At 46.7% G+C, this 13,890-nt stretch overlaps 1 protein-coding gene across 4 annotated transcripts in view; it reads left to right on the forward strand.

Moving 5' to 3' along the window:
- The first annotated feature begins 265 nt into the window (after positions 1-265).
- Positions 266-13,890, forward strand: part of MYCBPAP (MYCBP associated protein) — a 1,064,843-nt gene continuing 1,051,218 nt past the window's right edge. For all 4 annotated transcript variants that reach the window (XM_086930831.1, XM_086930830.1, XM_086930829.1 and 1 more), the window contains exon 1: positions 266-383. In XM_086930831.1, the coding sequence (XP_086786957.1) occupies positions 293-383 (91 nt within the window). In that variant the 5' untranslated portion in view covers positions 266-292. The remainder of the gene's footprint in view (positions 384-13,890) is intronic.

Below are 13,890 nucleotides of genomic sequence, written 5' to 3' on the forward strand. Positions count from 1 at the left end.
ATCGGTACTTTCAGGCGGGAGACGCCTGAATCGAGTCTATTGCCATGAATGCTGTCAGATATGGTAGGGTGGATGACCTTAGGTGAACCTTAACGTGCACTGGATTCGACGCATCCCATCGCAAAATAACTGCGGAACCGATGCTCGCAGCTCGCCTTCGCCTTCTGATGAATAAATCCCCCGTTCCAAAATGGCCACAATTCTTGTCTCTTATCGCTGTCAATGCACCCGGAGTCTCGCGCGTCCTCTCTAGTCTGCGCTTTGGACTCGCTTGCGACTGTTTGCTGTTTCTATGGAGACGCTGAGAGCAGCCCTAGAGAGCGAGCGAGCAGGCATGGCGAGTAGACCGGTCAAAAGGGATTCAAGAACCAAGACTCCACCGGGTATATATGGTTTGGGTTATAATGTGTACTACTGATGAAGAGCGGGATGAAACAACTTACTGAGTTGTGAGGCTTCCCCGTTTCCTTCCTCTGGCTAACGGGCAATGAACGCTAGTTTTTTAATATCTCATGAATAAATTACTCTGTATGTTTTTTCTATGTACATAGAAGCTTGTGGGTTTACATTTTAAAAAGGAAAAGCAAGACTAAAATTACTCGTTTCCGCAGTAAAGCAAACAAGACAAAGTCAGTAGAGCGGTTTTATTTTTCGAAGTATATTTCTTAATTGATTGACGCGTATTGACTAGTACGTTGGTGAACGTGAGAATGAGCCAACGGTTGGAAGACTTGAAAGCCGAGTGAGTGCAGAAATGATTATATAGATAGATGCATAAATGGAAAAGTGCATGGGAGTACAAGCAGGTGTTTTCAGTGTGTGGACTCATAAATGAGTGAGTACATTGATGGATAGATGGACAACTAAGAATGGGTGTATGGATGGATGGTAATGTGCATATGAACTTGTCTTCCATGAATAGAACAGATGTAGAGGACATTTGTTTGTTGCCCATCGCGGAATGTTCCAACGTGCCACCCACAGCTTTACACGCCTATAATTGGTAGCTCATACAAACAGAAGCGCACAATATGCCAAGAATTACCACCCTGATGCATAGATCTACATGCCTAAAATCGATACTATCATGAATGACAGGGTCAACTTTATTTCAGGGATAGGCACCATTATGTATAACCAGAATATGCTCTGAATTACTACCGGTATACAGTGCCAACTTTATGCCTTGGAAGGGATAAACACGATGTCCAGATTTTGGCAAGAATTAACCCAGGACCAGCATTATGCCTGGCCTGGGCTACATCATACTTTAGTTGCCCAAAATATGCGAATAATTATTACTGTCATGCCAGGTTCAGTGTTTTGTGAGAAGAAGGTGTCACAGTATGCCAAGATTTACCAACATTATAACATGGTCAGCAATGTGATAGGGGCGGACCACCATCTACTAATATGTGTGATGGTCTGGCAGGGGGCACCAGATGACATACGTAGCCTCATATAAGAGTGAGCAGAGTTGTTGTTTGTGATACTGCCAGACTGAGTGCTCCCAAGGCTGAGAGCCTTAGAGTTCGAGTGTCAGTGATAGGGCAGCCTCATACATTCAAGCCATGGTACAGGTATGGTGTAATTCAGTGAGTACTAGAAAAACAAAGAGAAGGGGTACCTCAACATCTCACAACCCAGTCTTTGTTCAAGGATCACTCAAGGATCATTGTGGACACACTTGTGATATCACACACTCTGTGCACTATTCTTTCTTCCTTTTAGGAAAGTATCAATTTTCCACCAGTCTACATTTGGGACCCAAGTTCCTGGTAGGAATATTTTGATTCAATGTTGCATGTTACTATTATTATTCTCCACATTATCACTTATTTTGCAGTTGCTATTAGACCACGGTCCTGAAGAAAGCTGGACACAGCTGAAACATGTCGACCACACTGCACTGCGCCACTGTATAGTCATATTTTCAGACTATTAGGCGTGCTTTTAATCTTGACACTAGAACAGTGCCCATTAAACATATTTTCTGTTCTAGTAGTTATTTTTATATATTTCACCTTCTTATCACTCACTTTCACTTAGCACTGCACATCATCAGCAACACTTGAAATACACTGTGGCTAGTGGTTCACCACGGTTATCCATCTCTGCACCATCATTTGATGGGTTGGGCGAGATTTGGATCCACCATCCGTATCCCACGTGATGATATTCTGCCACAATGGTGGGCTGATGGGAGTTTTTCAGCCTAGTGTAATTTCATGTTGTTGATCCTTGTTTGGTTTAAACTTCAGAACACACATTTTTGTGACCAGGCATCTCCTGTTTATTGTTTTTTTAATTCAGTGAGTGCCAGAAGATACAGTTGAGGCTGCTGACCGGCAGAGACTATGGTCAGGGACTACCGACCATCCCCCTCCCCTGCCTTGTGTTTCCACCACAATTATTAAAAAGCAATAGCATTTTTGAAATAAACAATATTTACACAATTATTTATGCAGAAAACGTAAATGACATTAGATTACAATTCATGTGGAAAGGTATCAAAGGGCTAACATTAACATAATTCTAATACAAAGTATTCCTATCTGAAGCTAATACTTTTGAATCATAATCACACACATACTTTTCTGCTTATCCTATTTGGACCTACGGCAAGGTTGCTAACCAGTGTCAGATCCTTATCGATCTGCCACGCCCTCACGTATGAGTGCGCATGCGCAGAGGGCCTGTCTACCGAGAGGGTACTCCCATCCCCCCTCCCCCCTCGATTACCCCCGTACGCTCCCCGAACTCCATTAACAAAGGGGGGCCCTTGCACTCTGCGCAGTTTAGTGATGTCATAGTGCACGAACGGGGTGGCTAACCAACCTAAAGAAAGCGTGACTCCCCCCTCCCATAGATCCAACTGGTTGTACCGCACCTGGAGTTCTAGGAGAGACCCCTTGCCCCTCCCCCTGGGTGACCCCATTCAAGACTGGCGCTGCCCCTAAGGACCTTAAATTGCCTGCTCACCAATCATGACCTTACCGCCACAGGCCAGCGTAGTTGCCCGACTATCTGCCCCCCCCCATCCTCCTACACTGAAAGATCATGCCCTGACCTAAACCCCCTACCCAAGCGATGATGTTCTCAAGAAATATGTCATTACCCATCCCAGTCAAATGCACCCCGTCTTGTAAGAAGCACTGTTCCCTCCTGACACCCCCATGTGCTATGTTTTGCAATTGAGTTGACCTAAATAACTTCTCTATTTTATTGTTGATCCTCTTTACCAATTGATTCAATGCCTTGACGGACTCCCCTCCTCTCCAACTGAACCTGGGTTTCATCTGGAACCAAACTATGGTGCAGCCCTGGCATGTCTTGGCCAACCAGCCTACCACCAAGATTATCTCCTCCATCAGTACCCTTCTCCCCAGATTTACCAGATCATTGCTGCCCAGGTGCAAGATAACTACTGTGGATGGTGGGGTGTGTCTGTTCAGCAGCTCTGTTAAAAAACCCTAAACTGACTGAGGCAAAGACCCCCTCTCCCATGAAAGGACACCCTGAAACCTCCCTGCTCCGCCCTCCATCTGTAATTACCTGTCAGAAAAACAGATTTGACACGCTTTACATAAGAATGACCAATAACCCATACAACATGTGCGTCCTTGTCCTGTGCTTGTGTCCGCTGTGGGGAAGATTTTTGCTGGTGGTGTCCGGGTGGCAGTTTCTGCCCTGCGTGACAGGTTCGAGAAACTGAAATATAAGCAAACAAACAAGACAGGCATCAGTCCAATTGTTCTGCCACCCTCACAACATGTTTCTTTAGAAAATGCCACCCCACTTCTTTTTGTTAGCTCTTAATTGTAAGCAACACATTAATCTTAGTTAGATATGTTAGGTATATTTATTTTTACCTTTTCTTTCAATTCTCTTTTTCTGAAAAAATCTTCGATTCTATGTCAGAGAGACAACACAACAAATATAACACATATGTACATCAACTTATACACAACATTTATCAAAAAAAAGAACATCATTACATCAAAGTACATTCACTATACACAACATGGCATATATATCTATTTTGGACTGTTCCAAAAGGCAAGTCTCAATTCCTCGCCTTATAAACCATCAGTGATTTTAAAATGTAAAGAACAGTAGTAGACAAAGTCACAATCAAAAAGGAGATATCACGAAACATTAATTCTGTGAGTCAGTAGTTATTAGTGTTTCTAAGTTTTTTATCTCCTCTCTGCCGACGCGTTTCGAACTCCATACAGCAGTTATGGGTTCTCCTCAGGGCCTTGTCACTTCTATCTGCATGTGTGTAAGGAAAAAAGAACACTGTTTCAGTGTCGATTCCCATAGCCTCATATTATCACTCCGCTTATGTTATCCTACGTTTAAAGTCCATGTTACCTTTACTGTAGCTGTAGTTATCCTATGTCTGGTTCTGGGTCTTTTGAGCTGCAGTCTAAAGGATATTAAGAAATCCCATTAGAGCCAAACTCAATTCTAGCCCTACGGTCACTTTAGCAAAAACACTGCAAGACATACCTTATACTGTCTTTTAGGTCCGTGTATGGGCGTCTCCCTATGGCACGGTAATACTTCTCACCTAGGGGCAATGCAAAGTTGGTTTACTACTAGTGGGCTCATGTCATTTCTCAAACGTGTTAGACCGCTTATTGCCACCATCATACCTTGTTCGGTTCACCGCGGGCTTTGGGAGCGTCTCACTCCATGATCAACTTGTCTGCGGGCAACCTTGTTAAAGCCGGTCCTCCGGACTCTCGTTATGTGCGCCGCGTGATTGCTTCCGTATTATTCTCCGATTCATACACTGTTTAAAAGACAGACCGGAGCGCATTTTAGATCCCCATTAAGTGTACCAGTCTCTACGTGCACAACTCAACCCCTCTCAAGGCTCTCCTCACCTTTGTGCAGCTTGCTGTCGCTAAACCTTCGTTCACTATGGAGGGCGGCGGCCAGGTTGCCTGGTTACTTAAGACGGTCACATGACCGTTGGACTTCTGGGATTTGTAGTTTATATGGCATTGGAGTCGCGTAAAGACGCGACTATATGTAGTCTAGCCCTACACGTTCCGGGAACAACGATGTTCCGCATGGCCTCACTGTTTCTGTGCCCTTCAATCAGGGGGGATTACCAGACCCCCGTGGAGCCCCACACAATTCTTCCATTACAATCTAGACACCTCAGACAGAGTGTTTAGTCCATTTTGCGTGCTGTTAAATTTCAGAATCAGGCATGCCTCTTTTCTAAGGAGTGTGTCTTCAATGTCAATCGGACCTTTGCTTCCTGATGGTACTATTGTGCATAGCACAGTCCATTTGAAGTCCATCTCACTGTGGTTTGAATCCAAAAAGTGTTGGACCATTGGAGCGCTCACCACCTTCTTTTTAATTCTTGACCTATGTTGAGTAATCCTGCTGTTGACCTGTTGTGTCGTTTTTCCTATATACATCTTTTGACAGGCACAGACAACTGCATAGACTACATTTCGTGTCCTGCAGTTTGAGAAACTGTTGTTTTTACATTTTACCCCCCTGTGCTCAAATTCTGACCCTTCTATTGTGGACTCGCACGATATGCAGTTTCCACACTTGTGGTGCCCTTCGATTGGTTTCAGGCCCCATCTCGAGAGTAGATCACTTTTTGGCTTGGGGGTTAGTACATCCGCTCTGATTACACATTGGCCAATGCTCTTATTTTTCTTATAGGCGAATAGCGGCCGCGGGAATGAACATTCAAGTTCCTCTAACAAATGCCAGTTCTTCAGGACCATTTGCCGTACTCTGTGTATCGGGTCCAAAAGTGGTCACACATACCAACCTGTCCAGGTCTTGTTTCACCTTTCTTTCAAGTAAGCACTGACGAGGGGTATAATGTTCCCTCTTCTTAGAATGACTTAACAGTTTTTTGGGGTACCCTCAATTCTTCATCTCCTTGCAAAACCTAGTTGCACCACTTTTGGACCCGATACACATAGAGTACGGCAAATGGTCCTGAAGAACTGGAATTTGTTAGAGGAACTTGAGATGGACTTCAAATGGACTGTGCTATGCACAATAGTACCATCAGGAAGCAAAGGTCCGATTGACATTGATGACACACTCCTTAGAAAAAAGGCATACCTGATTCTGAAATTTAACAGCACGCAAAATGGACTAAACACTCTGTCTGAGGTGTCTAGATTGTAATGGAAGAATTGTGTGGGGCTCCACGGGGGTCTGGTAATCCCCCCTGATTGAAGGGCACAGAAACAGTGAGGCCATGCGGAACATCGTTGTTCCCGGAACGTGTAGGGCTAGACTACAGATAGTCGCGTCTTTACGCGACTCCAATGCCATATAAACTACAAATCCCAGAAGTCCAACGGTCATGTGACCGTCTTAAGTAACCAGGCAACCTGGCCGCCGCCCTCCATAGTGAACGAAGGTTTAGCGACAGCAAGCTGCACAAAGGTGAGGAGAGCCTTGAGAGGGGTTGAGTTGTGCACGTAGAGACTGGTACACTTAATGGGGATCTAAAACGCGCTCCGGTCTGTCTTTTAAACAGTGTATGAACCGGAGAATAATACGGAAGCAATCACGCGGCGCACATAACGAGAGTCCGGAGGACCGGCTTTAACAAGATTGCCCGCAGACAAGTTGATCATGGAGTGAGACGCTCCCAAAGCCCGCGGTGAACCGAACAAGGTATGATGGTGGCAATAAGCGGTCTAACACGTTTGAGAAATGACATGAGCCCTGTTGGACTTGGCCTTTTTCCCCCAAAATTTTTCGCTTTTGACCCCCTTATCTGGATTGTCTCCCCCATGGGATTAAACCTGTATAGGCCATGAGTGGTGTGAGACCCCTTTTGAAAAATGTAATTACCTGACATAATGTGAGCACTTGTAAAAACCCCCATTTTAAAACTGCACCTGACTGAAATGTATTGCTTTTAAAATGGATGCCATGGCCATGGGTTTTGCCACTGGACTGACATAGGTCAGCGGTCTAGTTAATATTACCCAGCAACCCCTAGCTTTTGGAGGGAAAGCCTGGCACCCAGGGTGCTCACCCCCTCCCCTAGAACCAGTTTAGGCTAGATGTGCCAACATTCTAGAAGGTCCTGGCACTGCCTGGGAGGAGGGTATAAATAGGGGGAAGTGTCACCAGAGAGTCAGTCAGCGCTGGGACAAGGAAGGGAGGGGGACCTGCTGTGAGGTGCTACCGCCACATGGGCCTGTGAGCTGGGCCCTGCACCCCTATAAACCCCCCGCTGCTGTCCCCATGGGCCCCTGACAAGGGAGGACCCTTCATAGGTCCCTTACGCCGTGGGACCTTGAACTACGCCAGCGCTGAGGGAAAAAGGTGCCCAGAAGAGGAGGAATGCTGTGGGCTTGAACCCCCCAGGAGGTGAGGAGTGTGCCCCTGGGGCTGGCTGTGGAGTTGTTCGCCCCCCTCCGTGAAGAGCCTACTTGGAAGCCCTGGTTTGCCGACCTAAGCGCTGTAAATTCCAAGACTGTGGCTGCCCTGTCCTGCCTGGGAAGCGCCATAAGTTGGAAGCGCTAGAGGAACTGTTGCCCCCTTGTAAGGTACTGCCTGGAAGGCGCTATTCTGGGGAAGTTGATGCCCCCAGGGAAGCTGTGGCCCCTGTGGAAACGCTGGACGGGGAGGAGCGTGCCCTCGAGGAAGTGTGACTCTTAAACTGTCCCTGGAATGCTGCTGGCCCTGGAAGTAGTATGGGCAGGGAGAGGAGCAGTGCGCTGTGCATAGCGCCATTCTCCTGAGGAGAATCACGCTGGAGGAGCCTACCCTCGTGTCAGCGCGCTATCTGCTATGTGATTAATTAATTAAGAAGGGAGCCTACCCCTTTATCGCAGCCCGGGCACTGAGGGAACTGTGAGGAGAAACAGCGCTGAGGAGCCTACCCTCGTGTCAGCGCGCTGTCTGCATATAAATAATTAATTAAAAAGGGAGCCTACCCCTTGTGCTGCCGATATCACCGCCGCGGCCCGGCGCTGTCGTGGGGACCCCCCACTGTCGTGGGTGTCGTTGCGGCGGCCCCCGGTACCAGGAGAGGGCCGCCGAAGTGAAGGAAGGGCCGCGCTCGGCCCTGAGGCCGCCGACTCCCGCATCACGTGACGGGGGAGCCAGGCCGCGTCATCGGCCCGCCCCCGCCGCGCACGGATTGGCCTGCGCGGCCGTGACCTGTGAGGCCGCGCAGGGATTGGTTGACGGCCGGCAAGGCCAGAAGAGGCGGAATCGGAGCCCCGGGTCCCCGTGAGGAAGGAGGGGGACCCGGGTGAAGCGCTGGTGTGGGGCCCCCGTGGACGAAGGGGGAGCCCCGGGGAGAGAAGCGACCGGAGCGGGAGGCCACCCCGCCGGTCTGAGCCCCACGCGAGGGGCCGGTGAAGAAGGCGGGGCCGGGGCACACTGTCGGTGCCAGCCCCGCCTCCCGACTAGAGGCAACCGGAGAAGGGAGCCGTGCGAGGTGAGAGGAAAGCCAGGCAGGCTTCCCCCCACGTGTGTTGAGACACTGCGTGTGTCCCCTGAGGCCTCCCTGAGGGTGGATCAAAACCCCGGGCCCCTGTGAGGAAAGGAGGCCCGGGTGAGGCGAATATAGTGGCCCCCCAGGCCCCCGAGAGGAGGAGGGGCCCGAGTGTTGCCACAGAGAGGAGAGGCCTCGAGGCACATTGCCGGTGCCTGCCCCCTCCTCTGGAAAGGAGTCCTGCGACTCGAGGCACATTGTCGGTGCCTGGTGACCCCCCCCCCCCCTGCAGAGGACGCCCCGCAGGACCTATTGAGCCCCGCAGGAGCCATCGAGGAGAGCCTGGTGAGTGGGGCTTGGATTTACCTGTGTGGAGGTCGGGGCACAGGGTCGGTGCTCGCCACAGGACTTGGGCTAGCCCCTGGAAACTGTACTGAGCTTCATTGGCCCTATTGATCCCCTTTTTAAGCCTCTAGACTGGGCCGGGACATTACTGAGGCCCCCCCGGGATTGGTACAGGGACAAGTTAACCCCTAGCTAGGTGTTAGGCCCTGCAGAGGGAAGGGCTGGGTAATTTAGCCTGGTTGTTAGTGGCTTGGTTATCCCTGGGTCCTGCAATGGTTAATTGCCATGTTTAATCCTAATGAGGATACTGGTTGCCCTAGGGTAACGCAGCGTCTTCATGTTACCTGTCAAGGTGTGGTGCGCGTCCGTGCCTAGTTTGAGTTGTAGGCTGTTTACCCTGCTAAAGAGAATATGCTAATGTTATGCCTACACTAAGGTTTATAAGGTCCAGGTATACTGGAGATTTATACATGATGGGTGTTGGTGTGCTTTCGTGCCCCTTTAGTGCAGGTGTGCCTAAGCTGGCCTGACGAGTTATTCCAGGCCCCTGTTCATGCCCCATGTTAATGAGCAAGCCTCGCGGATTTATTCCAGGTGTTCCTGTTTATTGCATACTGTGATAACCTGTTGATATTCCCTTACAGGGGTGGGGATTGGCGTATTACGCCTGCAATGTATGTATGTTAATGCGGGATTTTGAAATTACAGCAACCCCCCGAGGATGAGAGCCTGAGTTGGCCCCGCCAGATTGGCCCCAGGTCTAATGTTCATTTAACCAACCACTTTTATTACAGCATGGACTTTGGTCTCAACCCTTTTTATCCCCTGTAAATAATCCCCCTTTGAAGTACTTGGCTGGTGCCAGTTGGCGCCGTGTTATGATGACACTGTTAATGCATTTTTGCCTTGCAGGTTGGAGATACTAAACTGCTTAATTTTCCAACTCAAATTGGTGTCCTGCCTCTTTTGTAGTGTGCCTGGTGTGTTGACTGTGGGTACTGCGTGAATGCTTCACATGTCCTCGAAGTTTGGCCTGCCCGCTTGATGCCATGCTACCCCCTTTGAGACTTGGGCAACCCCCATTTCCAACATTTGGTGGCAGAGCGGTGGGATAGGACTTGTGTTTGCGCAGTACCACAGATGCAAAATTGCCCGCAGACAAGTTGATCATGGAGTGAGACGCTCCCAAAGCCCGCGGTGAACCGAACAAGGTATGATGGTGGCAATAAGCGGTCTAACACGTTTGAGAAATGACATGAGCCCACTAGTAGTAAACCAACTTTGCATTGCCCCTAGGTGAGAAGTATTACCGTGCCATAGGGAGACGCCCATACACGGACCTAAAAGACAATATAAGGTATGTCTTGCAGTGTTTTTGCTAAAGTGACCGTAGGGCTAGAATTGAGTTTGGCTCTAATGGGATTTCTTAATATCCTTTAGACTGCAGCTCAAAAGACCCAGAACCAGACATAGGATAACTACAGCTACAGTAAAGGTAACATGGACTTTAAACGTAGGATAACATAAGCGGAGTGATAATATGAGGCTATGGGAATCGACACTGAAACAGTGTTCTTTTTTCCTTACACACATGCAGATAGAAGTGACAAGGCCCTGAGGAGAACCCATAACTGCTGTATGGAGTTCGAAACGCGTCGGCAGAGAGGAGATAAAAAACTTAGAAATACTAATAACTACTGACTCATAGAATTAATGTTTCGTGATATCTCCTTTTGATTGTGACTTTGTCTACTACTGTTCTTTACATTTTAAAATCACTGATGGTTTATAAGGCGAGGAATTGAGACTTGCCTTTTGGAACAGTCCAAAATAGATATATATGCCATGTTGTGTATAGTTTATGTACTTTGATGTAATGATGTTCTTTTTTTGGTAAATGTTGTGTATAAGTTGATGTACATATGTGTTATATTTGTTGTGTTGTCTCTCTGACATAGAATCGAAGATTTTTTCAGAAAAAGAGAATTGAAAGAAAAGGTAAAAATAAATATACCTAACATATCTAACTTAGATTGATGTGTTGCTTACAATTAAGAGCTAACAAAAAGAAGTGGGGTGGCATTTTCTAAAGAAACGTATATATAAGGTCCAGCCATTCCCACACTTCAAGGGCCTAACTCCTTTACACTAAAAAACCCTCACAACATGTGCAGCTGCACATAACGCTTGGAACAATCAGAAGACCATCTCCCAATTCTCTTCACGCTGCTATTGTGTAACCCCCTAGAAGTTGCCTCTGTGGCAGCCCCTATTCGGAACGAATGGGTCCCAAAGTCTTTTGGGTTCAGACCTGTCCTGTCAATTGTCAAAGCCAACGCCCTTTTGAATTGGAACTTGGTAAGTGGGGTACCATCTGCATGCATTAACAGCGTTCCCCTGACAGCACCTACCCTCTGGTGGAGGAAAGCCTCCACATGCATCACAGGGCAGCTTGGATTTGTTCGTGCCCGATGAAGTACTAGCCCCTCACCACGGGCTTCCTGGTCAGTCTTTGACTTCTTAATGGTAATTAACAGCATATCACCTAATATATGGGTGTGTTCTAGCTGGAGTTAGAATAGTAATTTTAACCCCTACACTATCCAACACTTACCCTACTATTACACCCCCCTGGAGTTAGAATAGTAATTTTAACCCCTACACTATCCAACACTTAATCTACTATTACATTCCCATTAATAAAAAAAAAATACTTACCCATACTTACGTAATGGCATGCGTTGTAATAGCAGCTGCGTTGTAATGGCATGCGTTGTAATGGATCCTGCGCTGTAAAAGTTTTGTTGTAATGGTATGCGTTGTGAATGTATGCGTTGTAACGTCATACATCCGTCTTTTCCAGTTGATGAAAAGGTTCTGTTGCTTGTTCTTTAAAAGTTCTTTTAGCTGGCATCGTTTTAGCCTCCCTGGGATCATCGGAAAACGTATCAAAGTTAATGAAATAGCCATAGGCAGTTCTGTCAATTGTAGGGATTGCATCAAGATTAGTTGAAATCGCTGGAACTACTTGATCACCAGTCATATTCGTATAATCAGAATCTATTTCATTGTAGACAGGTGTTTCTTGACGAACTGTTATTTGGGTTTCAAGAGGCACAAGTTCAATGACTTTGTTGCATAGTCCTTCTTTTCGCACTGCAGATTCTTCAAAGGTGATGAGTCTCTCAGTTTAAACCTCTTGGATAGTAGCCAGATTCGGTCGTCTGCTACATCTTAGAAGTCCACTTGGCCTACTACTTATTATCGGCCACATGATGTGGTTTTACCAGGTCGATGGATACAAACCTGTTCTCCTTTCTTCCAGCAAGGGGTGGCAATAACAGTTCTTGATCCGTGGATTGCTAAGACAGGTACTAGTTGTCTGTAAGAAGGCCCAAATTCCTTCTTGTCCATGATCTTTTCTCTGACTAGTTCCCCAATCTTTGGAATCCAGGCAGACCTTGCTGGGACGGTTGGTTTCCCTTCAGTGGTCGTTGGCTTCTGCAATGTGTTGCTTTGAATTTTCCTTGTTTCATTCAAGTCCTGCAAAACAACCAAACGTTCTTTGATATTAAAAGGTTTCTGTTCTACCAATGAAGTGTGATGATCAAGGTCCTGGACAATCATTCTAGTTCCAAAAAGGATTTCATATGGAGTGATTCCTTCTAGAGAACTTCTTGGCAGATTGTTAAGACTACATTGGATACTTATTAGATGTTTGACACACCCGTCACTCGAGCCTAATACCCTTGCTGTTATAGATTGCTTTATGTCCTGGTTTTTTCTTTCCATAACCGAATTTCCCTCAGGATGGAATGGACTAGAATAGTGCAACGCAATGCCTAGATTGGCCAGGGCCTCCTTGTAAGCCTTTGAGCTAAACGCAGGACCCTGGTCAGAATGTAGCATGCCGATTGCGTATGTACCGATAAAGACTCCCAAATCTTTTATAACAGTTCGAGCGTCAGCCGAGCACTGAGGCCACATCCAAATGAATCTGTTCTTATAGATGTAGGACCGCATTAGTCCATAGGTGCGTCTGCGTGTAGATATTCTAATGCTGTCTAACAACGGTGTCTGTACTGGGCTGTCTACACTGTAGTCCTGTATCTAGCGACGTTCTCTGTTTTGATCTCTGTTGCAGTCATGGCAATTAATTGCAAATGTGTGAATGTGACCATTAATCCCTGGCCACCAGTACGTTTCCTCTAATTCTAGTATAGATTTAGAGGTCCCCTGATGTATTAGACCCTCTCCAAAATGTGCTTCGTGTATCAAAGCTACTCTATGTTTCCTGTTTGGAATTACTCTATTCCCCCACTCCAGGGATTCGAGCAAAAGGAATGGAGTTTGCATCAATTATGTATGAGTATTTGAGTGGACAGTTTTGAGGTAACTCTGCACCTCTGCCTTAGCTTGTGGCATTGACAGCTAGCATTATTTCGCCATCTATTTTCGTTTTTGAACAAGTGATTGCAGCTACGGAAGCTGTTTGCACAGCTGCCTTCGCGGCTTCATCAGCCACTGAATTCCCTGCAACGTGAACTCCATCACGTTGATGACTCAGTGTATGGATCACATGAGTTTTTTGTAGTTCTTTTTTGTAACTGAACTACTTGTTCCCAAAACAACTTATGTTTGATTGTGCCACCTTTTTATATCTTTGAAACCGTTTTGAATCCAGTTCTGCTAGTATTCATTGTAAGATTGAACGCAGTAATAGGAATCGCACACTATGAGTGTGGGGAATTCGCGATCAGTATTTTCAAGCGCCATCTTGAATGCTCTTAGTTCAGCTCGCTGAGCTGTATAATCTCCTAGAGATTGAGTTTTTGTGACAATAGGTCGGAATTTATCATCGCGCCTGCGACCTTTAACGATCGCGCACGCAGCACTATAAGCTTGTTTACCCCCAATTACGGGCTGTGCTGATCCATCTGTATAAGTTATACATTCGTACTGTTTTAGAGGCATCGGACATTCTCGTTCGTATTGTAGAAATTCTTGTGTTTTCAAATAGGGGTCAAAAACGTATTCAAAGTCTGTTGCAGCAAGAGAATTAACCCATTGTATACATCTTGGATTTA

This window comes from Lissotriton vulgaris, chromosome 7 (assembly GCF_964263255.1).
Source record: "Lissotriton vulgaris chromosome 7, aLisVul1.2, whole genome shotgun sequence".
In the NCBI taxonomy this organism is placed as follows: domain Eukaryota; kingdom Metazoa; phylum Chordata; class Amphibia; order Caudata; family Salamandridae; genus Lissotriton; species Lissotriton vulgaris.